The 24799-nt window shown below is 42.7% G+C and overlaps 4 protein-coding genes across 6 annotated transcripts in view; 2 read left to right on the top strand and 2 right to left on the bottom strand.

The window, feature by feature from the left end:
- The window catches only part of ppp2r5d (protein phosphatase 2, regulatory subunit B', delta), a 29445-nt gene extending 25695 nt beyond the window's left edge, over nt 1–3750 (top strand). For both annotated transcript variants that reach the window (XM_083696121.1, XM_083696120.1), the window contains exon 17: nt 64–3750. In XM_083696121.1, the coding sequence (XP_083552247.1) occupies nt 64–201 (138 nt within the window). In that variant the 3' untranslated portion in view covers nt 202–3750. The remainder of the gene's footprint in view (nt 1–63) is intronic.
- Nucleotides 3208–6053, bottom strand: mea1 (male-enhanced antigen 1). Of its 2 annotated transcripts, XM_083696123.1 has the most exons (5): nt 5993–6039; nt 5467–5495; nt 4993–5321; nt 4567–4669; nt 3208–4318 (listed from the first exon to the last, which is right to left on the bottom strand). In XM_083696123.1, exons 3-5 carry the CDS (start codon nt 5287–5289, stop codon nt 4155–4157), a joined length of 564 nt encoding a protein of 187 aa, XP_083552249.1. In that variant the 5' UTR covers nt 5290–5321; nt 5467–5495; nt 5993–6039; the 3' UTR covers nt 3208–4154. The 2 variants fall into 2 exon arrangements, with proteins under 2 accessions (XP_083552249.1, XP_083552248.1); XM_083696122.1 differs by lacking the exon at nt 5467–5495 and having other exon boundaries at nt 5993–6053.
- Nucleotides 6054–6369: 316 nt separating this feature from the next.
- dnph1 (2'-deoxynucleoside 5'-phosphate N-hydrolase 1) lies at nt 6370–10811 on the top strand. Its single transcript, XM_083694435.1, has 4 exons — nt 6370–6578; nt 6785–6856; nt 9273–9383; nt 10245–10811. The coding sequence occupies exons 1-4, from the start codon at nt 6443–6445 to the stop codon at nt 10361–10363; spliced, it is 438 nt and encodes a 145-aa protein (XP_083550561.1). The 5' UTR covers nt 6370–6442; the 3' UTR covers nt 10364–10811.
- Nucleotides 10812–11014: 203 nt separating this feature from the next.
- Nucleotides 11015–23350, bottom strand: dlk2 (delta-like 2 homolog). The gene is made up of 6 exons (XM_083694436.1): nt 23234–23350; nt 20371–20464; nt 14836–14893; nt 14453–14583; nt 14216–14350; nt 11015–13495 (listed from the first exon to the last, which is right to left on the bottom strand). Exons 2-6 carry the CDS (start codon nt 20447–20449, stop codon nt 12660–12662), a joined length of 1239 nt encoding a protein of 412 aa, XP_083550562.1. The 5' UTR covers nt 20450–20464; nt 23234–23350; the 3' UTR covers nt 11015–12659.
- Nucleotides 23351–24799: the final 1449 nt, after the last annotated feature.

The raw sequence follows: 24799 nt of genomic DNA, 5'->3' as shown, positions 1-24799 counted from the left end.
CATAGGGGATGAAGGAGATCAAGGACTAGTCTCACCCTTCTCTGTCTCTGTGTTGTTCCATAGGGGATGAAGGAGATCAAGAAGGACAAGGTGTTGATGCGGCGGAAGTCGGAGCTGCCGCAGGATGTGTACACTATAAAAGCCTTGGAGTCGCACAAAAGAGCGGAGGAGTACCTGACGGCCAACCAGGAGGCACTCTGACCAGAGAGCAGTGACACCCTCCGCACCTAACCCCCCGCCCCCCACATCTCTCATCCAAAAGTCGCCTGCTGTACACCTGACCGCCCCTCTACTCACTTTCTCCTCCCCTCCACCTCTATCGGAGAACCCCATCTGCCGCAGAAACCAGAGCCATCGCAGAGAACAGAAAAGAACACACACACACACACACACACACACACACCTAAAATTCATATAAACACACATACACACCTAACTATAGTGGGCCAATCATTATGTTGCAGGAGGACAACAATAACACAACAATAGTATTGAGAGTAAGCATCCCTGAAGCATGATTCTTTTTTCTTTCTGTTCCCCCTTTGGGTTACTTCAGTCCCTGAGTACCTGCTGTGCTGAGCATTCTACCCACTACTCATCATTACCTATAGGGGGCAGTATTAAGGGTCCTGTCTGTCTGGAGTGAGGAGTGTGGGTTCAGTGGGGGGGGGGTTCAGTGGATCATAAGGCCTTGCTCTAGTTAGCTGGTGTCCAGCAGAGTGAATGTATGCTCAATATACTGTAGTTGAGGCTGTGGTTCTCCTCTGTAACTCCCAGGTAACAGGCATATCTAGGGGACATTGTTGGGGTAGCCTCAATTCAAAAGTGAGACAAAAGGCTCATAAGGCAATTAAACAAGAGCACAAGAAATAAAGATGTCTGCCTTTATCTTTTTAATTCATTTAATTACTTGGTATATGTCAGTCTCTTTCATGAACCTGTGTTGCTCAGATTTAAGTATAGTAGGTTATCATAATTTCACAGTTTAGAACCCTTAAGTCATGGCCTTACAGTGTCTGTTGAATAACCCTTTTCCCTGTTGGTTAGTCGTATGCAAGCATGATTGTAAATCCTAGTTGATTGGTTTATGTCAGCATCAATGAGAAATAATCACTTTAGTACAGGCGCAGCTGGTCGCATGATGAAAGAGTTGGAGTGAGTTTTTATTTTGGTCTGTTTTTGACACGTGTTTTGTAGTTCATAAAACTGATGGCCATGTGAAATTTTTCATACATTAATTGCGAGCCACTCTAAAGCACTTAAAAATCCAAAACACTGTTATTAAATATTATATAAGCTATTGTCCATGAAAGAGAATGAGTCTTGAACAAATGTCTCACTTTTGCTGTCTCTGTGAATTATACAACAGGTTAATGAAAACAAGCATCGTGATTGGCCGAGAGGTGTTCAAAGCAGTGATTTAATAACGATAATGTCACGGTTAAATCACCTATTTCAGGGCACCAAAGGTAATGGGACAATTTGCTTGGTGTTTCTGTTAAGTCAGCTATACGCTATCTGACAAGGGAATATACTGTATACTGACACCACACCTGCACTCTGCTGCGCGTCATGCATAACAATTCCCGCTCCCTGTGACAATATTGACGATAAATCACAGCCTCTGGCCTTTTTGCTTAATCATGCTGCTGTGTCAAAATTAAACTTTAGGAAATAACTGTTTGAGGTGGACAGAATGCTAGGATTTGTGTCCTTGAGATGTGTTTTTTTGGAAAGGCAACCATAGGCTGCGGCTATTAATCCGTCCATCCCTTTCTCCGTTTGCTTGAAGATTAACGTATTTCACTCTGCTTGTCTTCAGACTGATTGCCATAATTATTGCCCCAATTCATTCCTTTCACATTCGTTCATTATGTGTTAATTGTTTCTTGTCCAATGAATGATGTGGCCTCTGCCTCTTTAGTTACTCTGTAGCCACCTCCTCCTGGTTGTCACCTCCTGGCCTTCCTCATGTTTTGTTTGTGGATTTTTCTCTTTTTTTATTGATATCGAAGTCCCTGTTTAGGGTGCCTCGTTACATTGAGGAAAGGGTTATTTTACCAAGTGTAAGGAATCTTCACTAGGATAACATATCCTATTTCCTTATCTTTCCCTCTGAACCTGCTTGAGTGAATAGGTTTATGTACTAGATTGTGCTCTACTGTTTATTTCAAGCGCCTAAGCAATATTTTTTTAGTTTAACAACAAACCCATGCACTTTTGTATGGTGTATGGATGTGCGCAAACAATCCTCCTTATAGGACTATATACAGTCGGAAAAAAGATACTTGCTTTATTATCAGGCACATTATATGGGGAAAAGGAAAGCCTGCAGTTACTGTTGCAAATATTTGTGTACTGTATATGATAGTGTATATTGCTTAGGGTTGCACACCTGCCATCCCCTTTTCCTGTAAGGTTATCCCACACACCCCCTCCTCCCGATTTAATGTTTTTTTTCGTCTGTTTGTTTTCTGCACGTCGTCCATATTCTGTCGTAAAGTCTCGTCCGTTGAGCTTTCTGTCAATCACTCTGACCATTCCAACATTATGGCTGCTGGACAAACCCACTCTTGTCCTCTCACATGCTTAGTGTAACAATCGTTACCCCTCAAACATGCTGTTATAAGTCTAAGGCAGTCAAAATACACACCATGTCTAGTTGGTTATAGATTTTAGAGTTGGATTCAAAACACCTGAATGAGTGTTACTATGCTGGAGTAGCTGCAGTAAACAACCTTGTGGAAGTACTGTTACAGTAGCGATTACCCCGATACTCTCAGCCCAAAGAAATAATCAAATTGATTCATGCACTGATTTGTCCTCCAGTGACATTAAATGTGGACGAGAAATATATTCATGTACATTGTATAATACAATTAAAGTGGCAATTTCACTTATAAATATCAATAATTGATTACTGTTCTCTTACAGAACAATAATAGACATATACAGATTGTACATTCCTATTGACTACAGTATGTACCCAAAAGATGTAGCCCTTGAGACGGCAGACTCTCAAGAAATATTGTAGCATTGTTCCTGGACACTACATGTCATGGCATTGAGTTATGACAAAGTGGATGAGGTCTGCACTTGGTGTGTCCAGCAGCCAAAGACAAATTCAAGAGGACATTTTGAAACAAAAGGGTCTCTCCCCTCCACTCCCCGCCCAGATCTGACACTAATCTTAAGCTGCTTTCCAGGTCATATGTACATATGTTGTACTTTAATTAAGTAGAGCATTACATAGTATGAAAGTCATATTTTGTACAGATGTTCATGTATGTACAGAACAAAATAAAAACTCAAAAATAAAGTGGACATGTTTGACATCCATGGAATTTCTGAGTCTGTGTTATCCTTACACAATGCACTTGAATAATATCTATCACTGTTTTTGGTCTATTGGACTGAATTAATGTCAAGAAAAAAATTTTGTTACAGAGATGCTATATATATATATATATATACATATATATATATATATATACACACACACACACATATATATATATACACACACACATACATACATACATATATATATACACAAATGTATTACATTCAACAGACAATTATTAAATACTATATGCAATATGGTAATCAACACCAAGAGGGAAGCAAAACAAAAGGACATTAAAAAAACCTTGATAAAACTTAAAGGCAGGTGGCATTTGACTGTACACTAGAACGTTTGAGAAGGCATGGAAAGTCCTGGTTCATGTACAGTATAGCATTTTGTTTTCATACTCCTCAAGGCCAACAACTAGCCTCATCAGTCAATACCGATTAGTAACAATTGTTGGATTAAATTCCATTCATCTATGAGAGCACTGACTTAACTTCTTTAAAAGGGAGAAGTGGCAGATATTTGTGATGCCTCACTATAGTTAATTTGACCTCCTTTACATATGAATCTACAAATGACCCTGAGCATTTGTAGAGGGTGTTTCGGAGTAGTATCACAAATATTCAATAGAGAAAATCTGGTAGGAAACTGACAGAGGGTTTTCACAATCACACATCTCTACAGAATAGAGACACTATACCATGACAAACTCAGAGGACCTCAGAGAGATGAGGTGTTGGGGGTAAGTGTGACGGTGAAATGCAGGGCACGATTTCACATGGTGCTGTGGTTCAGCTCAGTCTCATTTGCGCTCTAGCCTCAGGCCTTCAGAGCTTTGCCGAGTCTGGAGCGTCTGCTGAACCATGTCCTTCCACTGGTCGTCTGAGATCTCCTGGGCCCAAGAGGGGATGCCCAGGGAGGGCAGGGCCACTGCTGCCATGGTCCTCTTTACCAGCTCCACGTGGTCTGGAGAACAATGGAATGCATGAACATACAGCGTGAACCAGCATATGACATTGGTAATTTGGTGTATCTGTATCTATATTTATAAGTATCTATATTTTAACAGCATCAAGACATTCACCAAAACAAGGCCACAATGACAGTGAGTGAGCCACATGGCCCATTCTGTTGAATGAAGGTTAGTTATGATCAGTCCAATGCAAGTACGCCTCATCATGAGGAGCATGGCCCATGAAGCAGGGCTTCCTCACCTGCATCCATAGGGATGGAGGCCTCGCTGCGCTGAGCAGCGGCCCCCTCTGGGTCCTCCTCCTCATCACTGTCTGGGGGAGGGGGCAGATGAAGGCCCATCGCCTGGAGAGCAACCAATGGAGTTTGATCAGTGCCTTCACAAATGGGATCAAACTGATATATCACAGTGTATTGTGATAATTAACACATGCCACTGATTGAGATACTGATGAGATACTATATGCACATTAATTCACAACAAGTCGTGACAGTCAAGTACAGCCAAGTATTCAAAAACCAAGTCAGTGTGAGACCTGTGATGTCATCAAACCACCAGACTGCCTGAGCCTGAAGATGATGATGATGATGATGATGATGATGCACAGACTTGACATTGCAGTAAGTTCTGAGTCTTCTGACTTAGAAAAATGGGAATCGGATTCTACCTCTATTCTCTCCTGAACCTCTTGCAGTTGCTCAGCTATGGGGATGCCATCCTCAGGCTGGTCCACGGGTACCCCGTTAAGTCCATCTGGATCCTGGTTTAGTGGCTGGTAATAGTAGCCTCCGTTGTCCTCCTCCTCATCTCCAACACCCCCCTCGTCTTCCTCCATGTCCTCGCCACTCCACTCTCCACCCACCACAGGCCCCCCGCCATCCGACGGCCTCTCCTGACCCAGCTCCTCCTCCGAGTTTGGCAAGATTCTTTCAGGACCCATCTCTCCTGATCTCTCCACTTCCATCCACAGACGCCGAACTCAGGCAGAAGCCCTGGCTGAGGGTGAGAATATTAGCTTCGTGGGAATCTGTTCAAGGTTCATGTGTCAAGACAAACCTTAGCCCTGATCAGGATGAGTAGTGTTCATGGGTAGGTGATCTAGGCCTATTTGTTTTGATATCATCTTTTGTTAAGTTCTCACCTGGACTGCAGCATAGGGGCGTTTTAAGTCTGTAAGAAAATGCAATTACTATTGGAACCCTGCTCTTTGAAGTATTGATGTATGTCCATTGATGATGGAAAGATCTGGTTTAAGTGAGGCCTTGTGAGCTTGGTTCTTGCAAATAAGAATGTCATTGTAGGCTACTAATATCATACACTCCCCTTCATCCAAACCCCAAGTCTGAGATGTTATACTACAGCTCCCTTTTTGCTGTTCTTAATTTTATTTTTATTTTATTTTTATTTCAGGATCAAGACAGTATGTGTGTATATGTGTATGTTTATCCACTATGGCTGATCAAATACTAGTATACTGGTTCATGCGCGAACGACGTTCGTTAGCTAAGCTAGCTAGCTAACAGTTAGCAAGCTCAAGAAAAAGGGGGAGAAGAATGCTCGTGATACATCACTTGTTTCTTTGATACTGAAGTGAAATAATACATTATTATAACCCACTGTCATGTAGATTGCTATAGTAGTGTGGAATAATACATAATTTCACTAACCTTGAAATTCTGATTGATTTTCTTTGGGCCAGATCACCGGCTGCTGTTATGGTTCCTGTATGTCACGGAAATGAAAATATACGTGAAACTAACGTCATCACGCTGCAATACATTTTACAGTCAGAGAATGCGATCTCTTTAGGTATAAGATACGATTCGCACGCATTGATAATTGATTATGGAACAATATTTACGTTGAGTATCGTTTATGTGTCCGTCGTCATTTTAAGGTCTCTTCTCAAACCTTGATTTTGTTATTTCCTTAAATTAAACCACGGGGTGGTGCCATTGCGCCATGCAAGTATTGAACTATGCATGAACATAACCCATAACACATGCACACACGCACCCTGCAGCCCGCCATTCACATATAAACTTTAGCCTGCATTTTCACTTCGAAGAGCGTTTTAAACATTTCTAAAACTAAGAAACTAAAGTGGAGAGCCAGCTATGCGCATCTACTTTTGTGGTAGTATTCGTGGAGGTAGACAGGATGTGGGTATCTATCAGAGAATTGTGAAGAACTTGGAGAAATATGGCACAGTTCTAACAGAGCACGTGAGCCAGAGTGATCTTACAGAAAAAGGTGAGAGTTAGAGTACTCGATTTCCATGTAGTTTGTTGCACAGTGTAGCAGTAGCTACCTATTATATGCTATTCAGTCGGGATCTCTGGTAAGCGAGGGACCGTTGCCAATATTATGACGATATCTTGCTTAAAACAGTACTCGTGCTTTGTGTGTTACTATGCATTACACACATTTGTTTTGATCTTACACCTTCACGTCCCTAGGTGAGGATGCAGTGCTCGACGGAGAGAAATATATCCACGACCGAGACTTGGAATGGCTTGTGACGTCTGATGGTGAGATAGCATGTCAATGTTCAGTAAAATGTCAAGTAGTCCTACTGCATTTGTCACAAGTGGAAGGAGACTGGTGCTAAGATATGGGTTAAGTAACTTGGAACAGACTGTGTGAAGCACATGCCTGACAATGAAGTCATTTAATTTCTGTTTGAATCATGTGAAATGAATGCCTGGGTGGGGTTCGAACCCCGGTCTCCCACATGGAATGCGTGGAAAAGCGTCCATGGAAGCGTCCACCATTACCATTAAGAGGACATCATCAAGGTCTGATGGTCTACATGGCTACCTCATCATGAGAGTGTGATTCCAAATACATGGAAGACTTATCTACCATTAGGCCAAGAGAATATCATCTGAGGCCTAAGGGCAACAGTTAAGTTTACATGTCAGGCAGGGCTACCTCATCTCTAGTGATTTCTAATCACCTTCACAACAGATGGTTTGTCTTACACAATTACATCCCTGTCAAGAAATTCAGTTGCCACTTACACCATTGAAATAAGACAAACATACAACAATAGACAATAACATGCATGTTATATCCATTCCTATCAATAAATGCAAAATGCAGTAAAGCCCAGGGCAAAATATACCAAGGATGAAGGGACATGAAGCTACAGTGGGGGAAATAATTATTTGATCCCCTGCTGATTTTGTTAGTTTGCCCGATTACAAAGAAATGAGCGGTCTATAATTTTTATGGTACTTTTAGTTTAACAAATAGAGACAGAATATCAACAAAGAAGTCCAGAAAAAACACATTATATAAAGTTATAAATTAATTTGCATTTGATCGAAGGAAATAAGTATTTGATCCCCTACAAACCAGCAAGAATTCTGGCTCATACAGACCGGTTATATGCCCATGAGGCACACAGATTAGTCCTGTCACTTTAGGAAAAGTACTCCTAATCTCTGCTTGTTATGGGTATAAAAGACACCTGTCAATAGAATCAATCTCTTCCATTCCAACCTCTCTACCACCATGGGCAAGACCAAAGAACATTCAAAGGACATCAGGGTAAGAGTTGTAGACCTGCACAAGGCTGGAATGGGCTACAAGACCATCAGCAAGAAGCTTGGTGAGAAGGAGACAACTGTTGGTGCAATTATTAGAAAATGGAAGAAATACAAAATAACCATCAATCGCCCTCGGCCTGGAGCTCCATGCAAGATCTTGCCTCGTGGGGTAAGGATGATCATGAGAAGGGTAAGGGATCAGCCCAGAACTACACGGGAGGAACTTGGTAATGATCTCAAGGCAGCTGGGACCACAGTCACCAAGAAAACCATTGGTAACACACTACACCGTAACGGATTGAAGTCCTGCAGTGCCCGCAAGGTCCCCCTGCTCAAGAAGGCACATGTACAGGCCCATCTGAAGTTTGCCAATGAACACCTAAATGATTCAGAGAAGGCTTGGGAGAAGGTGATGTGGTCAGATGAGACCAAAATTGAACTCTTTGGCATAAACTCGACTCTTCGTGTTTGGAGGGAGAGAAATGCTGAATGCTACAATCCCAAGAACACCATCCCCACCGTCAAAGACGGAGGTGGAAACATTATGCTTTGGGGTTGTTTCTCTGCTAAGGGTACAGGACGACTTCACTGCACTGAGGGGCCAATGGACGGGGCCATGTACCATAAGATCTTGGACGAGAACCTCCTTCCCTCAGCCAGAGAACTGTGGATGGGTCGTGGATGGGTCTTCCAGCATGACAATGACCCAAAACATACAGCCAAGGCAACAAAGGAGTGGCTCAAGAAGAAGCACACTAAGGTCATGGAGTGGCCTAGCTAGTCTCCAGACCTTAATCCTATAGAAAATTTGTGGAGGGAGCTGAAGCTTCGAGTTGCCAAGCAAAAGCCTTGAAACCTTCAGGATTTGGAGAGGATCTGTAAAGAGGAGTGGACCAAAATCCCTCCTGAGATGTGTGCAAACCTGGTGACCAACTATAAGAAACGTCTGACTTCTGTGCTTGCCAGCAAGGGTTTCTCCACCAAGTACTAAGTCATGTTTTGCTTGGGGATCAAATACTTATTTCCTTCGATCAAATGCAAATGAATTTATAACTTTATATAATGTGTTTTTTCTGGACTTCTTTGTTGATATTCTGTCTCTATTTGTTAAAATAAAAGTACCATAAAAATTATAGACCGCTCATTTCTTTGTAATCGGGCAAACTAACAAAATCAGCAGGGGATCAAATAATTATTTCCCCCACTGTATGCTCAACGCAGCATAAGAGGCAGCTATCTAGGCATTTAACATGTCATTATTCTCTCCAAATGTACACATTTTGTCTTAGCAATAGGGACACAGTTATAATATAATAGTGTGTGTTGCTATAGTTACACAATGGTTCAAGGCAAAAGTTAAACATAGCAAAACATTTCTTCTCTTTGACGTCAGTAATCATAGCTGAGGTGACACAGCCGTCTCTTGGAGTTGGGTATGAGCTGGGCAGGGCTGTGGCCATGCATAAGAAAATCCTCTGTCTTTTCCGGCCCTCCTCTGGAAAAGGTAACATTTCACCTTTTGACATTGATGAAAATGATTAGGTACTCTGACCTACACTCACTGAGAACTTTATTAGGAACACCTGTACACCTTCTCATGGTGGAGGTGGTGTAACGGTGTGGGGAATGTTTTCTTGGCACACTTTGGGCCCGTTAATACCAATGAATCATCACTTGAATGCCACAGCCTATTTGAGTATTGTTGCTGACCATGTGCATCCCTTCATGGCCACAATTGACCCATCTTCTAATGGCTACTTCCAGCATGACAATGCACCATGTCACAAAGCAAAAGTAATCTCAAACTGATTTCATGAACATGACAATGAGTTCAGTGTTCTTCAGTGGCCTTCCCAGTCACTGGATCAGAATCCAATAGAACACCTTTGGGATGTGGTAGAATGAGAGATTCAAAGCTTGAAAGTGCACTTGAAAAATCTGCAGGAATTGCATGATACAATCATGTCAATATGGCCCAGAATCTCAAAGGAATGTTTCCAACATCTTGTGGAATCAATGCCACGAAGAATTGAGGCTGTTTTGAGAGCAAAGGGAGGCCCTACCCAATATTAGTATAGTGTTCCTAATAAATTACTCGGTGAGTGTATATCCTCAGTAATGACTGGTTACGGGAATTATAGTTGTATTATACCATTAAACAAAGGATCAACATAATGTTGTAGTTTTTAATGGTTATATTCAAATCTGAATACCTGAAGTAGTAGGCTATCACAGCAGACTATGAACGTAAACAATCAGACTTGTTTATGAGTTAGTCACTACTGCAAGTGATCATATTATACTGTATTATACTGTATACTTACCTTATGACTATGTATGATGTTGTTTCTTTCCTCATGTCCAGCCCTGTCTGCCATGATCAGGGGGGCGGATGATGGCTCCCTTTTCCAGGTTCGAGACTACACAGAGGAGGAGGTGGAGGGTATCCTTGAAGACTACTTCAACAAGCTCACACAAGTCTGAGGGTCAAACTGCTTTTTGAACATGGTCATGTCTTACACAGAAAAATATTTCTCCTGCTTAAATGTTATCATGCTGTGTAATTGTCAATGTTTGAGGATTTTCCATCATAGATGTTTTGACCAAGTCTTGGGTTCAAAAAGGAGGAGGCGAGATAAGGATATGGTTCAATGCACACTTTCTACGAGTTTCTCAAATATCTCGAACCGGACCAATATTTGTTGAACATGATAAATGACTAAATGTTTTTTATAGAGATTAATTGTTTAAATGAGTTTGAATACATTTCTGCATACTGATCAAGCAAATGTCTCTGTTTACTGCACACTCATTGATTTTATGTCAGAGTTATTACAGTTAACCATTTTCACCATTCTGAATGGTGAAACCATGTATTCTGCGTGGTCATCAAGATCACATTATGGTTAAAGTAAAGGTTGCATCATGAAATATCTCCACAAACTAACAATGTACACTATTATATTATAAGTATTATATTAAACATAAACTCTCATGTTTGTGATACACTACATATATATTTAGGCTTTTAACTTAATATAAAAATGTACCCTTCTTGACACTCTACCAATAATGCACTGTTGTTGTGACATCAAGATGGTTTGTTAACAAAGTAAAACAGCCTTATGTTTTGGGTTATGATGGGGTAAAACAGTTGTATTAAGCTCATGAGGCATCTATAAGTAATATTCCTCAATAATCCACATATCATATCATACATTTATATATACAGTATATCCAAAAACAGCTTCACGAATTACAGATTGTGGCTTTGATGACCGGTACAGTATGTATTCCTAGATCAGTAGTGGGCACTGGGGGGGACACAGTTCACAACTTTATTGCACACTATTCAGTATAAAAAAATAAGACTCAAGGCAAAATAAATCATACTATACACATTCCACAAATAAATTACAGAAATAAATTACAGTTACAAATTCAAAATACTGTTGACGAAATCAAGAATTATTCACTATTAACCCCCATACAGCAGTAAACATGACAAATTCCATTTCAGTGTTGACATACAAAACATAAACATTACTATTTACAAAATAACACCAATAATTGTCCTTTAACAAAGTCAGTGTTGCAGTGCTTTCATCATATAGAAGTACATTATTGTAAAAAATAAATAAAATAAAAAGACAAAAAATACGCACAACCTACACATGAACTCGGACAATAATCTTTCTGTTTTTCCAAATTCTAAATATTTCAGAATTGTGTGGGGTGAATTTGTTCAGGGTCAGAGCCTATTTGATAAGGTAGAGGCAGATTGCAAATCTGCACTCATGTCTTTTTGGCCTAAGATCTTATATACAATGCCCTGCGTAAATAATGGGATAGTGAATAATTTTTTCTTCTTGTTCCAAACTAAACCATGTTCCAAACTGTTGATTTTGGCAAGCCTAAGATTTTGGTTTCAGATTTTTCAGCTAACAATGACTTTCTTGACATTCATTGACGCCTCTTTGGTCCTCATGTTGACAGACACCAATATCAGACTCCAAAGGCAAATGCAAAGCCTAGAATCAATACTAGACATTGACAGCTCTCTTATGCCTGCACAAATTGTGTGACGGAACACACCTGACTTAACAGAAAAACCTGTCAAGCCAATTGTCCCATTACTTTTGGGTACCCTAAAATAGGGGGACTATACATAAAAAGTGTTGTAATTTCTGAATGGTGAAACCAATATGTACACAATATGTACCATCAAATATAAGTTGAGAATCTCTACTTTAACCTCATAGTAATCGATTTAAAATCCAAACGTTTGGAGTGTAGAGCCAAAAGAAGAGAACATGCTTCACAGTCCCATTACTTACACAGAGCACTGTTTTAAGAATAGCATTACCAAATACGCACATTTGGTTGTCATGGGTGTTGCTTGCTTTACAATACAAAACTGTCACTACTCCAGTCTTAATAAATGCAATTCATGCAAAGTAATAGTATCAGCTTACTGAAGATGGACCAATGACATGTTGTTGCTCATTTGCTCATTATGCACCCCTGCTTTACCCCTGTATTCCATCATGTTAGGGCAGTGCTCATTATGCACCCCTGCTTTACCCCTGTATTCCATCATGTTAGGGCAGTGCTCATTAGCTGGGAGCATCAAATGTTTTACCAGCATTTAGCTCTTGGTCCTGCATCTCCCTAGTGACCCCACAGTCAGTTATTGAGGTAGAGCTGGGATGAAAGCATGGCTTTCCCCTCTGTGAGCAGGCTGTTCCCTGCTCCTGTGCTGAGAGGTCTGGTGGTGAACCTAAATCACCTCAGTTTTTAGTTTTTTCTTCTCCAGTTCTGTGGCCGTGGGCGTGTGCAGGAAGCTGATTTTGCACTCCTGCTCGACTGTGACTAAATGGCTCTGCAGTGGCGGGTGACGCTGTCGCGGAGGGTGCAGACAAGAGGTGGGGTCACAGCAGCAGAGGGCACAGCTGTCCTGCCAGTGGCCCCTCAGCACCAGTCCGGCTGTGAGCGCCACCACGGCCAGCGTCATGCCCCCCAGTACCAGCAGAATGATGAGCTGCACCTCTGACAAGCCAGTCGCGCTCCCCTGGGTCACCACTTCCTTTACAGAGATCTTCAGCAGCCTGTCCCCACTGCTACTGCCCTGAGAATGGTTACCAGAGAAGAGCTGGTCTGGCCTGGCTGGGGTCACTCTGCCCCATCCCCCTCCTCCCCCAGCCCATCCATGGGAGCTCCTGATGGGGGCGTGGGACTCCGGCCCCTTCCACCACAGGGGCACTTCACAGGTCCTGCCCGTGAACCCTGGCAAGCAGAGGCAGTGGAAGGTGGTGGCACGGTCTAGGCAGCGCCCTCCATTGAGGCATGGCTGGCTGGCACAGTCGTCCAGGTTGATGGTGCAGAAACGGCCCGTGAAGCCATCCGGGCAGAGGCAGGAGAAGCGGTTAATGCCATCCAGGCAGGTGGCACCATTGGCACAGGGGCGCATCAGGCAGTCGTCAATGTTGCTGTCACAGCGTGGCCCGGTGAAGCCTGCTAGGCAGCGGCAGGAGATCTCAGGGGCATAGCCCCCATTGTCCTCGCACAGCCCTCCATTCTTACATGGAGACCTGAGGGACAAAGCAAGCATAATCACTATTAACCTGTGGGACATGTCCTGAATATACAGCCTGTTCATATGGGTGTGAGCCTTAAACTGATTTTCAAGTGATTGTGGGGTAGGGATCCTAGCAAATCCCTACTGTGTAGGGGCTTACTCTGTGATACTCACTCAATCAAGCATTGATTTGGCACCTTAAGACTAATCTACCCTTGAGCTATGTTTTGGCCAGTTCAGTTTCCCTGGAAACCAATTAGCCAGTGATTTGGGGGGACTCCAGGGGAGCTGTAGAGGCCTGGCTACAGTGTGTTAGCATAGAGGTCGCTCATTGGACCGGTAATGAGACCATTCAATCACATGATTGCTCTCCAGTGGATACAAATTGACCAGGCTGCTACATGGCCTGTGCCAATCTTCATGTGTGTGACTGCCATCAGGTGACCAGCTGGGACGCAACAGAGTTAAAATAGTCACACACACGCACACACACACACGCACACACACACACACACACACACACACACAGACACACTCATCAAGCAAGCTTTACTACAAGAGATATACTACTATATTCTTCTACTATCAAACACACAGAGAGACAGCTTCCTGTACAAACATAAGCTGGTTCACAATGTGATGTGATTTGTTTCAGTGCAGACCTATTGTTATGTGTCATTTGAAACCATTAGATTAATTGCTGAAATTGATTCAAATGATAAATTATGTCAATATCACAATGACTTGCCTGGTCTTACGACAAGGTCCTGTCTTCAGCTCACAGTTCCTCCCATGAAAGCCTTCTGGACAGATGCAGGAGTATTCTCCTGAATCATTGGTGAAACAAGTAGCTCCGTTCTGACAAGGCTGCTCTTTTGCACATACGTGTATATCTGAGATGAAGGAGAGAGCAGTTGAGCATTGAATAAATACTGCATTAGCGTTTGTTCAGTGAATCAGATTAGAATAATCTGATGAACAGTAATGTATATCACCTTTGTCACAGAAGCGCCCCGCCCATCCGGGTTGGCAGGTGCACTGCCAGGGTTGGTGGCACGATCCGTGGACACAGCCTGGCATTCTCACACAGACATCACACTGCTGCCCCTCCCAACCTGGGTCACACCTGGAACATGTCACTGCCAGTTAGATTTTCTCATTGTAGCCCACACAGCCTCAGGAAAAGGCTAATAGATCCTATGAATGCCCCCAGTGGCATTTTCTAGCAATGTGCCACTCTCATCTCCACAATGGACACAGGAGGGTGCCCACACTTAACAAAACAACCGCTCCAATCTTCTGCTCTTTATCACATGCACATAGACTGTAGCTTTATTCAAATATGACAGATTTACATACATGCAGATGTTATATTTACCTGCAGACTTCATTTTCGTCGCATCGGCCATTGGTCACGTTGCATGTGCAGTTGGTAGCTAAAATATAATAAACACTTTTAGATCAAATATATGCCTGTGATTATTCCCTGATGTTCAGACTTAATGCTTTGATTAGATCTGGCTATTATCCATTGAATAGATTAATTTGCTTAGTAGTCTGTAATATGTATTTTGGTTGTTTGTAGTTTCTGCTGTAAACATTGACCCCTAGCTTAATTCCTGCAGCTGGCAACAAACAACCACTTCTACTTCATGCTTTATAAAACTCAATGTAGATCATGTCAGTTCTGCATCACTGATGTAGTACACCAAGTCCAGCATACTTTACAGGCTGTTTGCTCTTGGAGTTTGCTCTTCACAATGCCCTGACATCTACCGCAACCAACACAGTGGCTGAGAATATCAGTATGCTTGTTGTTCAATGGTTATAATGATTAAGTCTTGTTGTCAGAATGAGCCTTGCTGAATGACAGCTGTTGGAATACAAATAGAGGGGATTTTAGGGCTCCAACGGGACGTTAAGGGCACTGTGACCTCTGACCCTATGGCAGTAGGCAGTACACGTGTGGCTGGTGTGCCTTTACAACAGCTTGTCCTCCACTGGGATGATGCTTCCCAGTGCAACAGCTGGTGCTACTACCGCTCAGCCTCAGACTGACTTATGTGGGGACTGTTTCTGATGGAACAGCAGTGAAGGAATTTTAGGCAAATAATCAGATCCTTTGATCTCACTTGGGTTTTTAGTATGACTGTATCTCGGTCTGTATGTCCGTTTTATAAAGGTAACTGTGGCTGCATTGCCGAGTTATTAACCTTCTGTGAAAACTGGCAAGAAGTTTGATATGCGAGTTTGGCAAGGAGTTTGTTTTGAAGTGATAGTTATTGAGGTGATTCATCTGTTATTGTCTTCTTTTGTTTAGGCATACTAGTGCAGTTGGCTGGCCTCTGGCATACCTGTGTACTGTCTGTACTTGGCTCTGTAAATACCTGGGGGCTTGCCAGGTAGAGTGTGCATGCCGTGGCAGTGAGCACGAGGCAAGCGCGTGCAGTGGGAGGAGAGGAATGCCGTACAGTCATGTATCCACCCGCACAAACTCTGCCCAAACACTGCTGGAATTCACAATCACTCCTTGTATCACCCCCCACAGTACAGTACAGCACAACCCCTCTCATGACAGAGAATGCACTAACAGAGGGAAATTCACATGTGCTTGTATCAGCTCTCTATCTTATCATTAACTAATACAAATGTAGTCCTTAGGACATTTTCTCCTACAAATGGACTTCCTGTGCCATTGGATTTAAATGTACTTTAGGTAAACTTCCAAAAAGTATACTTGAGATTAACATGCAATCAATTGTAATCAAATATACTTATTGAAAGTGTACTTGGAACTACTTCCGCTCATTTGTATTTAGGTGTACTGACAAAAAGCATCCTTGAGACAAATGTCCTATTAATTATTTTTGAAAGTCTACTTGAATTTAATTTCCTCTCATTTGTATTTCCAAAAAGTACATATGAATTTAACACTGTTATTTTCAGTTGACCAGGCCAAGGGCAGCTCAGTCAAAAAAAAACACAAGAGATAGTTCTGCTGAAAGAAAACAAGCATAGACCAGCATGTCACCGGAAAGAACATCTTATGCTGGTTTAAGCAGTTTTTTTTCAGCAGGGTTAGAATGTCATTTTGAAAATCTAGAAAGCACATGGTGACAACAATGCAATTAATTGAATACATTCATTTTTAACTTCAGAAGAATATCACTTTCAACTTTACATATATCTTGGTTGTCTTGGGCCATGAGTAAACCATCTCAACAACAGTTTTGAACAAAAACATTTGCAGAATATCCAGAAAAAATCCTGCTAAAAGTCTGAAATTAAGTATTTTTAGAATGTAATGTTAATATACTTTTAATATTACATATTACCCAGCATTCCTTTCTCAAATGTACATTTGTGTTAACAACAACGCTTACAGTTTGGTTATTTATTGGATTCAATGCTCATTTTGAGATTGGATTATGTATTAACAGTGCTACTCTTCAGTTTTGTATACTTTGATTCCTGCTGTCCCTTAATTATGTGTATTGAATTGCTAACCATAACTGCAAATAATTAGGACCATAATTAGGACCAAGACAAGGTATGCCATTCAGCCCCGTGCACAGTACAAGTCAGAAGCCTATGGGCCTCCTCGCTTGGCAGTTGACCTGCTGCAAGAGTTACAGAGTTGCATAGTTATGTGTCATGTCCCCCTCAACCTCAATGGGACTTCATGCACTAATAAAGGTTGAATATTAAAAGTTATATTAAAAGTATGTACTGTAAATACCACTTGATGGGGTCAAATAGTATTCTCTATCATGGGCTATGATTCTCATCATGGGCTATGAAGCTAACCCCAATTATGTAATGACCTTAACCTGACAATCACAACCTTCTTGTTCTTTCTTGGAGACAAAATTATGTGTTGTGTTTATGAGAGTCAGAGCTGCATGGATTTGCACATTCACCGCAAAATTCAACCATAGCACAGGGGCAACATGTTGAGGAGATACAATAACGTTTTTTACTGGGGGCACGGTCAGGGTATTGCCCCCCGATGCCCCCCCCTGCAGCCGGCCCTGTGTGTACCGTCATTTGCTTGAATTGGAATGGCAGGCATTTTTCAGGAACACTTGGCCTGCAGTAAGCTTTGTGGCCGTGGGAACATAGTGGACCTTAAACAATGCTTGGCTTTCCCCTCACCATCAGCGGAACAGCTGAGAAGTTCTAACTGTTATCTGAGAATGGTGAAGCAGTCCAGAAAACAACAACATAAACCGTAATCTCTTAAATACAGACAGCTGGGAAAGCCAGGGATTAGCTTATGTATTCTAAACAGGGAAACTATAAAAAAGCCCACAGACAAAGGGTTGTTATAGCTGTTATAGTTTCAGAGACCTAATTTATGTTTAAATCTGTGCACTATTAAAAGCATGAATATAAGCATGAATAGCACTGAATATAGCAGGCTGGCAGACGTGACGTGGCACAATTGAGCTCTAATCCAGCAATTTGCCAGACCTGTGCAGTGTGCTGGAATAGCAGTGAGGATCTCACAGGGCAGATTGTGGTGCTACTTTCAACATTCCCTTAGATCTCATTTTATTGTAAAGATTTACTGCCTCAGGTTTTGTTGGGTAGAACTTGTATACATTTGCTGAAGAGCAGAGCTCTCCAATTTGTCACTCTCCCTAGAGGTAAGGCTACATACAGTAGATGCCTCTTTATTCCAAAACATTTCATTGCATGGTATATATAATATATAACATATAATATGGTATATTAGAGTAGACCTCAAAGCCTCCAGAGCTGTGTGAAGAGTGCTATCTGGCAGCAAACACAGATTGAGTTTAGGGGATGAAACCAGACTGCTGTCTGAGTCGAACCACAGTGAGCATCTTAGTGGGGAGAGACAAGGATAGATGGATGGGAGCCAGAGGCAGGGCCAGCCAGGCTACACACACACAGTATCATGTCCACGGGTCCACAGGGAGGTGAGCGTGGTACACAGCCGTCTGATGACCACAAGAGTGTGGACAGACTGATGAGACTCTCAGAAGCCCGGGCATGGACAGCTGCCCCTACAGCCAGCCAGAGAGCCCATGCCAGGGAAGCCTGCCTGCCCAGTCCCAGGCTCTTTGGTAGGCTATGTTTGCCAGTGCCCTCCAGTTCTGGTCTGGAACCAGACAGGCCCACAAGCTCCAATTATAGACCCAGGGCTCACAACCAGCAGTGGGCTTTGTGTCCTGGGTCCAGGACTCATTAGTCTCACTAAATCAGACTCTCCATTTGAAATTCTGGGATCGAAAGATTAAGGTCTTTTAATGTACAGTATTTCAGTAAAACTGCTCAAGTACAGAATACAGTAGGTTTATGGCGACGTATGTCAATTGTAGATTTACATTCCATTCAAATTTCTAGTCGTTAATCTTATTTCCGATTTGCAATCTACTGGGTTATTTTTACAGTCACTTGTTTACAGAACAAATATTCAGAGCACAAACAGTGCCAGGGAGTACAGTAGAGTATAAACAATGACATCTGTGTACACAGTATTAGCTCATTCTTGGAAGTACTATGCTGCGCATGTACAATATGTATCCAGGCCTTGAACTAGCGCCTTGTCACTAGCTTATGTATCACCATGATAATAATGGAAATAATGACTGGACCACCAACTGTTAAACAACATTGTCCTTTGTTTGGAGTGGTGTTCTTTAAGTGCCTGTGATTGGTCATTTAATCAGGGGGACAGGTGCTGTTGTCTTCCCCAGCCCTCCCCTTAGGGGACGTGGATACCTAGCACTCTGGGAGGGGGTGCCTGGGGGGGACTTCACTCACCGGCCACCCTAAGTCTCTTCGTGTTAAAACCAGAGGCAGCTAAATTTACTTTGGCCATGAAACCCTATCCCCCCTCCCGTCTTCCTCTGCCCACGCGGGCAACACACTGGTGGTGCCAGTTATACACGCAGGTTTGGGTTTCCTCCATTTTGATCTCCAGACGGGCCGCGTGCCTGGCGCCCGCCCACGCGCCAAGGAGTGTGGGTGCGCGTGTGTGTGTCTAAGTCCAGAACGGGGAGGTGAGGAGGGGTGGGTCGAGGGGCCTACCAGCGTCTGAAGGAGCTGAGGGAGCCGTAACCAGATCTCTACGAAATTAAGGATCATTCAATCTCGGTATCCACTCAGCTGCTTGCGGCGTTAGAAAAATATTTAGCCAGCGACGTGTGAGCGAGGATCTGCAGTCTTATCCCCTTGGCTCCGAGGCTCCTGGCAGGGCCCAAAGACACAGACGAGGTCGGGGAAGGCTGCTTGACCCTTTATTATCCTAAAGCAAACCCTTGGTTCTGCTGTATCAGAGAGGGGATTACTGTCACGCACAGGTCAGACACCTGTCCACGGACACACGTGTCACCCCCCCCCCCCCCCCCCCCCCCCCGACATACTAGCTCTTACCACATCACGCCCCCCCCCCTTCGCCCCCAAGGGTCCCCGTAGAAATTAATCACATTCCTTAACCAGACAGGAATTTCACAGCTGATTTCACAAGAGAGAGAGAAGGGGGTGGGCCTTTTTTTTTTTTTATTTTACTTGTGATATTGCGCGCCATATTGAGGGCTATAAATATGTTGGTTATTTGGTTTGATTCCAAATCTTGATACATTTTCAGATTAAGGAAGTTTGAGACTTTTGAAGTTTGAATTGAAAGGCAGTTGAATGTGGTCCAGCCCATGCCCTGCTGACATGCCCTCTCCTCCTTACTCTCCTGTCTATATAGGAGTGGGAATTCCCCACTCAAAAAATAACCGTTGAAATTCTCTTGATATTATGCTGTCAACATTTTGTATCCACATATTCATTCATTACAGAGTACATAGATTCCAAATAATCATGTGATGTGATTTCTGAGTGTCCAATGGGATGATTTAGTTTGGCCCCAACCAATTAACAGCTAATATCTTACCTTGACCCTGGCAGTGGTGGATGAGCAGCAGGCCGCAGCTCCATAGCAGCAGAAGCGTGACTGAGTCTCTCAGAGGCATGGTGGCAACAGAGATCTGAAACAGAGAAGAGAAGATTCCACCTTAGAGCCTTTAGAGGGTCAACCTTGTGATGGTGGACACAGGGACTCGAATGGTGGTGGGACATCTATCTTGGGAGCAACATAAATCTTTACCATAAGGTAAACATGAGTATGGCCACAAAGGGGTCTGGGAAGGTTACAAAACGGGAGTGTGAGACATTCCGCCTTCTCCATGCCTGCAGGGTCATTACATCTTTGCTCATAATTCTTATTCTGCTGTCATTGTTTTGATAAAGGACACTTAACCAGGTGTCTCAGTGATAAATCAGGCTGGACATGATGGAATTCCAGGACAAGTCTTGGTTCTGGAGAGAGACACCTACATCTGCTGATGCCTACAGAGAGACATGGCCAGATCAGATCTTTTTACTGTTCTGAAGTATTACTCAGCTCTGTGGCAGACAGTAGTCTCAGCTCAGAGGAGAGACTGGGTCTGCTTCCTCAGTCCACCTGTTGGACAGGACCCGAGCCCTTTTACACTCCCTCAAAGATCAAACAGAGCGAAACTTGATCACCTCAACGGGTAACATACACTCACTCAATAATTTAGGCAGCAGTGTGAATCTTTTATACTGGACATTTTCAACAAGACCGCACCACTCCAGCACCTCTGGGCCACAATACAGACTGTTTTATGTGTAACTACTTTAATTATCTTGAGTAGCGATACAGACTGTTATCTGTGTAACTACTTGAATTATCTTTAGTAGCGATAGACTGTTTTCTGTGTAACTACTTTAATTATCTTTTGGGGGGGATTAGTAATACTGCATATGAGCTACTGAACCTCTCAATCAACTGTTTCTCCCAAATCCCAAATTGTGTTTATGTTTACATTGCATAGTTACCAACAGTATATGAGTGTGATATTTTTCTCTATAGAGGTCAGCTAAACCATTCAGATATCCAGAGTATGCAATGACTCAAGTATATCACATTAACATTGCCGCCGCAGCACTTGAACTTACATTTTTGATATCCACTTGGCGGTCCTCCCTATCCAGGTCAATCTAAATGGCTTATCCAGATGATGGAGCAGTCCTCACTTTACAATGAATCTGCAAGCTGACCTTTCTATCTCTTCCAGGAATAGGGGGAGCAGAGAGATAGAGAGAGGAGGAGGAGGAGCAGGGGGGCCGCCTCTGAGGATATATACCTTTCACTTTACCCTTGGCTTGAGTTTTCATATCCTTCCCGGTAATCTCCCAATTGCCATTCCTGGATTATTGAATGGCTGTTTTGAATCCGGCTGCCGGACAACAACTGGTCCTTTCCCTGCTCCTGCTGTAGCCTAATGGAGCTCTCTCTGAGCTGCTAATGAGAGCTAACATGGGCACTGCTTTGAAGGAGAAACCTGAGAGGAGTTTTAATTCCATAATAGGAGGCTTTCTCCCATACCACATTAAATAGCTATGGTCCATTGTCCTTGGTGCTCTGGATTCCATGTCAATTATCAGCTTCACTGTCCTGGCTCAAGTGTTGACAGGAACAATATACAAACCCCAAGAAATTAAATGTATGGAGGGGTACATGCTTACAAATACTTGAACATTGTCATAAAATGTGCACTTTTTCTTGTTTTTTTTCTGCATAATATATATCTATGCAGTTAAAAATATGTTTGTAAGACATGTCTTATTTTCTCCTTTATGTATTGTACATGTTTCCAAAGTTACCCTGTTACCTATAGGGATGTGTGTAGGAGCCCTTCGTTGCTGTACATTGACAGAGAATGGCAAGAAGTGTTATGGGGTTGTTGTCTCCAGGGCTCACAGCTGAAGCAGGTGACACATTTTAACAGCAGGTACCAGAATTCCATCCTCAATCTAGCTCAGGCCTAATTTCAATATACCTTCCATACGATTACTCTGTTAGTTTTAGATAGCTTTAGATGGAGATTTATGTACTATATATGTGTGCAGCTCTCTTCATTTACCTTATGCAACTTATTTTATTTGGCTAGTACAAATGTTTTGATATCAGAAGTGAAACCAACTAATCAAAAGCACTGATGATGCATTGACCTGTATTTCACCTAACTCTAGTTCTTACTGTCCTTCATACTAAGTTGCTATAGTGATGGTGTGAGTCTATGGTCTCCTGTGATATTGTTGGGAGAAAAAATCTGAGGTGTTTTTTTTTAGACACACCATGGCACCTTTTCTTTTTTTAAAACAGTTTGAAAGACATTTCACAATTGTGCCTTTGGGATTGTTGTCTCATTATCAAGTCTTTATTGGTGTTGATTTCTGTCCACTGAAAGGGGGCCTAACTACTGTATCGAATGCTGGTAGATTCAATCAAACCCTCACTGAAGCAAACTTGCACTGCTTAGAAATTACATAATATAAAGAGGTTTGGTTGCTTTCATTCATTGATTACTGTATTATCTTACATTCTTGAGATGTGTTCTATTCCATAATGTGTTACTGATTGGTTTTGATTTAAATGATTTGATTGAGTCAATAAGGATTAAGCTGTTTGCACACAAACGCAACAAACTCCATCATTCCGAAGTTGTTTCTAGAAAGTATATCAAACATAAATTCTCCATTTGGCCTACTAAGATCCCCACACAACATCACAGAATTGGAATTAAAATATGAATATATCTTCTCCATCATAAAACGATGATGTGAGACAAACTATTTTTTTGGGGTTCTGAATCACGACAACACTGTACGTGCTAAGTAGGTTACAATTTCTCAGCATCACAATCACATAACATTCACACGTTACACACCTGAGCTGAAGATGGTCACTGTTGAGTAGAATAGGAACCCTCAGGTAGAGTGAGTATCTCAGGTACACATGCTTTAAAAAATATTTAAAAACACAAGGAATTCAGCTACATATTGTCACACACTGGAGCAGGCAGACAGCATGTAGTGTTTTGTTGATCAGACAGGCTGCCAGAGAAATAGAGGCAGAAGAAAGACAGGGAGGGATCCACCTCCCCACTTAACAACACAAACCTGCCAAGGACCAGCTCTTAAAGAAACAGACTCCACTTATGTCCACCCCTGCTTCCATGACTCACCCTCCATAAGACAGCAATCACTTCTGTCTGTCTCTATAATGGTCATCTTTCTGCCTATTCCATAATGAACTTACAAAATGGTTTCATGTGGTTGATTTCTGTTATGGTTTCTGTTATGTTAAAATATTGTAAATATGTGTTGTTGTCTTTTTTGTTGGTTTGTTTGAGCTTGCTGTTGAGCTGTAGTGACAGACAAGACTCCTGAGGTTGGAGGGCTGCTGTGCCCACATGTTCAACTGCAGGCCATAGTAAGAAAAGGATCATTTTTTCAGGGGATTATCTCGACAAAGTCACGGCTGTGTGCTTTCGAAAACAGGCATCTACATGCCTGGATGACTGCCTGCTGCACATACTGTGTGTGTGTGTGTGTGTGTGTGTGTGTGTGTGTGCGTGTGTGCGTGTGTGCGTGTGTGCGTGTGTGTGTGTGTGTGTGTTGGGTGGGTGGGAGGGTGGGTGCAAAATGGCTATAGTCCCCTTTTTGTCTCATATCAAGATCTCATATAAACATTCTGTCAATTAAATTAAAAAAACAAATGTAAAAAAGCCTGGCCAGTTACTTTTGGACATTAAAATGGACATTTGTTTCCAAATAGCCTAAGTGTGGTCGTGTCTCTCCAAAGATATCATATCCTAAAATTCTGATGAATGGAGAAGCACACTCATCTGTGCCCATCTCTGCTGTCTGCCTGCCTGCCTGCCTGCCTGCCTGCCTGCCTGCCTGACCGCCCGCCCGCCCGCCCGCCCGCCCGCCCGCCCGCCCGCGGGCCCGACTGCCTGCCTGCCTGCCTGCCTGCCTGCCTGCCTGCCTGCCTGTTTGATTGTCGACCCCGCCCTGAGGGGGGTGAGTGGAAACGGCCTTCAGCATTCCTAGTGGTCACTACGAGTATCTCGTAATGCCTTTTGGTCTTACTAATGCTCCAGCTGTGTTCCAGGCTCTGGTGAATGACGTTCTTCGAGACATGCTGAATTGGTTTTTTTCGTCTACCTGGATGATATCCTCTTCTTCTCCCCTGACGAGAAGTCTCACGTCCAGCACGTCCATCAAGGTCTTCAGTGCTTCCTTGATAACCAGCTCTTTGTGAAAGTGGAGAAATGCGAGTTCCATGCCTCCACTGTTGCATTCCTGGGATTCATTGTCTCTGAGGACAACATCCAAATTGATCCTGCGAAGTTCAGTGCAGTTGCTGAGTGGCCCACGCCTACTAGTTGTAAGCTAGTTCCGCATTTTCTGGGGTTTGCAAACTTCGACAGACGTTTTATCAGAAACTT

Source organism: Argentina silus (assembly GCF_951799395.1).
Source record: "Argentina silus genome assembly, chromosome: X".
NCBI lineage: Eukaryota > Metazoa > Chordata > Actinopteri > Argentiniformes > Argentinidae > Argentina > Argentina silus.
Note: the sequence above shows the minus strand (reverse complement) of the source record. Positions and strands in the feature narration are given on the sequence as shown.

What these genes read in the sequence shown, in the direction of transcription:
- mea1 (XM_083696122.1), bottom strand. Translation starts at nt 5,289, where the DNA reads ATGGAAGTGGAGAGATCAGGAGAGATGGGTCCTGAAAGAATCTTGCCA. An exon ending in AGGTTCAGGAGAGAATAGAG is followed by an intron (nt 4,670 to 4,992) that starts GTAGAATCCGAT and finishes GTTGCTCTCCAG; the next exon opens with GCGATGGGCCTTCATCTGCC. An exon ending in CTCCATCCCTATGGATGCAG is followed by an intron (nt 4,319 to 4,566) that starts GTGAGGAAGCCC and finishes ATTGTTCTCCAG; the next exon opens with ACCACGTGGAGCTGGTAAAG.
- dnph1 (XM_083694435.1), top strand. Translation starts at nt 6,443, where the DNA reads ATGCGCATCTACTTTTGTGGTAGTATTCGTGGAGGTAGACAGGATGTG. An exon ending in ATGGCTTGTGACGTCTGATG is followed by an intron (nt 6,857 to 9,272) that starts GTGAGATAGCAT and finishes CTTTGACGTCAG; the next exon opens with TAATCATAGCTGAGGTGACA. An exon ending in CCGGCCCTCCTCTGGAAAAG is followed by an intron (nt 9,384 to 10,244) that starts GTAACATTTCAC and finishes CCTCATGTCCAG; the next exon opens with CCCTGTCTGCCATGATCAGG.
- dlk2 (XM_083694436.1), bottom strand. Translation starts at nt 20,449, where the DNA reads ATGCCTCTGAGAGACTCAGTCACGCTTCTGCTGCTATGGAGCTGCGGC. An exon ending in CCACCACTGCCAGGGTCAAG is followed by an intron (nt 14,894 to 20,370) that starts GTAAGATATTAG and finishes ATTATATTTTAG; the next exon opens with CTACCAACTGCACATGCAAC. An exon ending in GGGGCGCTTCTGTGACAAAG is followed by an intron (nt 14,351 to 14,452) that starts GTGATATACATT and finishes CCTTCATCTCAG; the next exon opens with ATATACACGTATGTGCAAAA.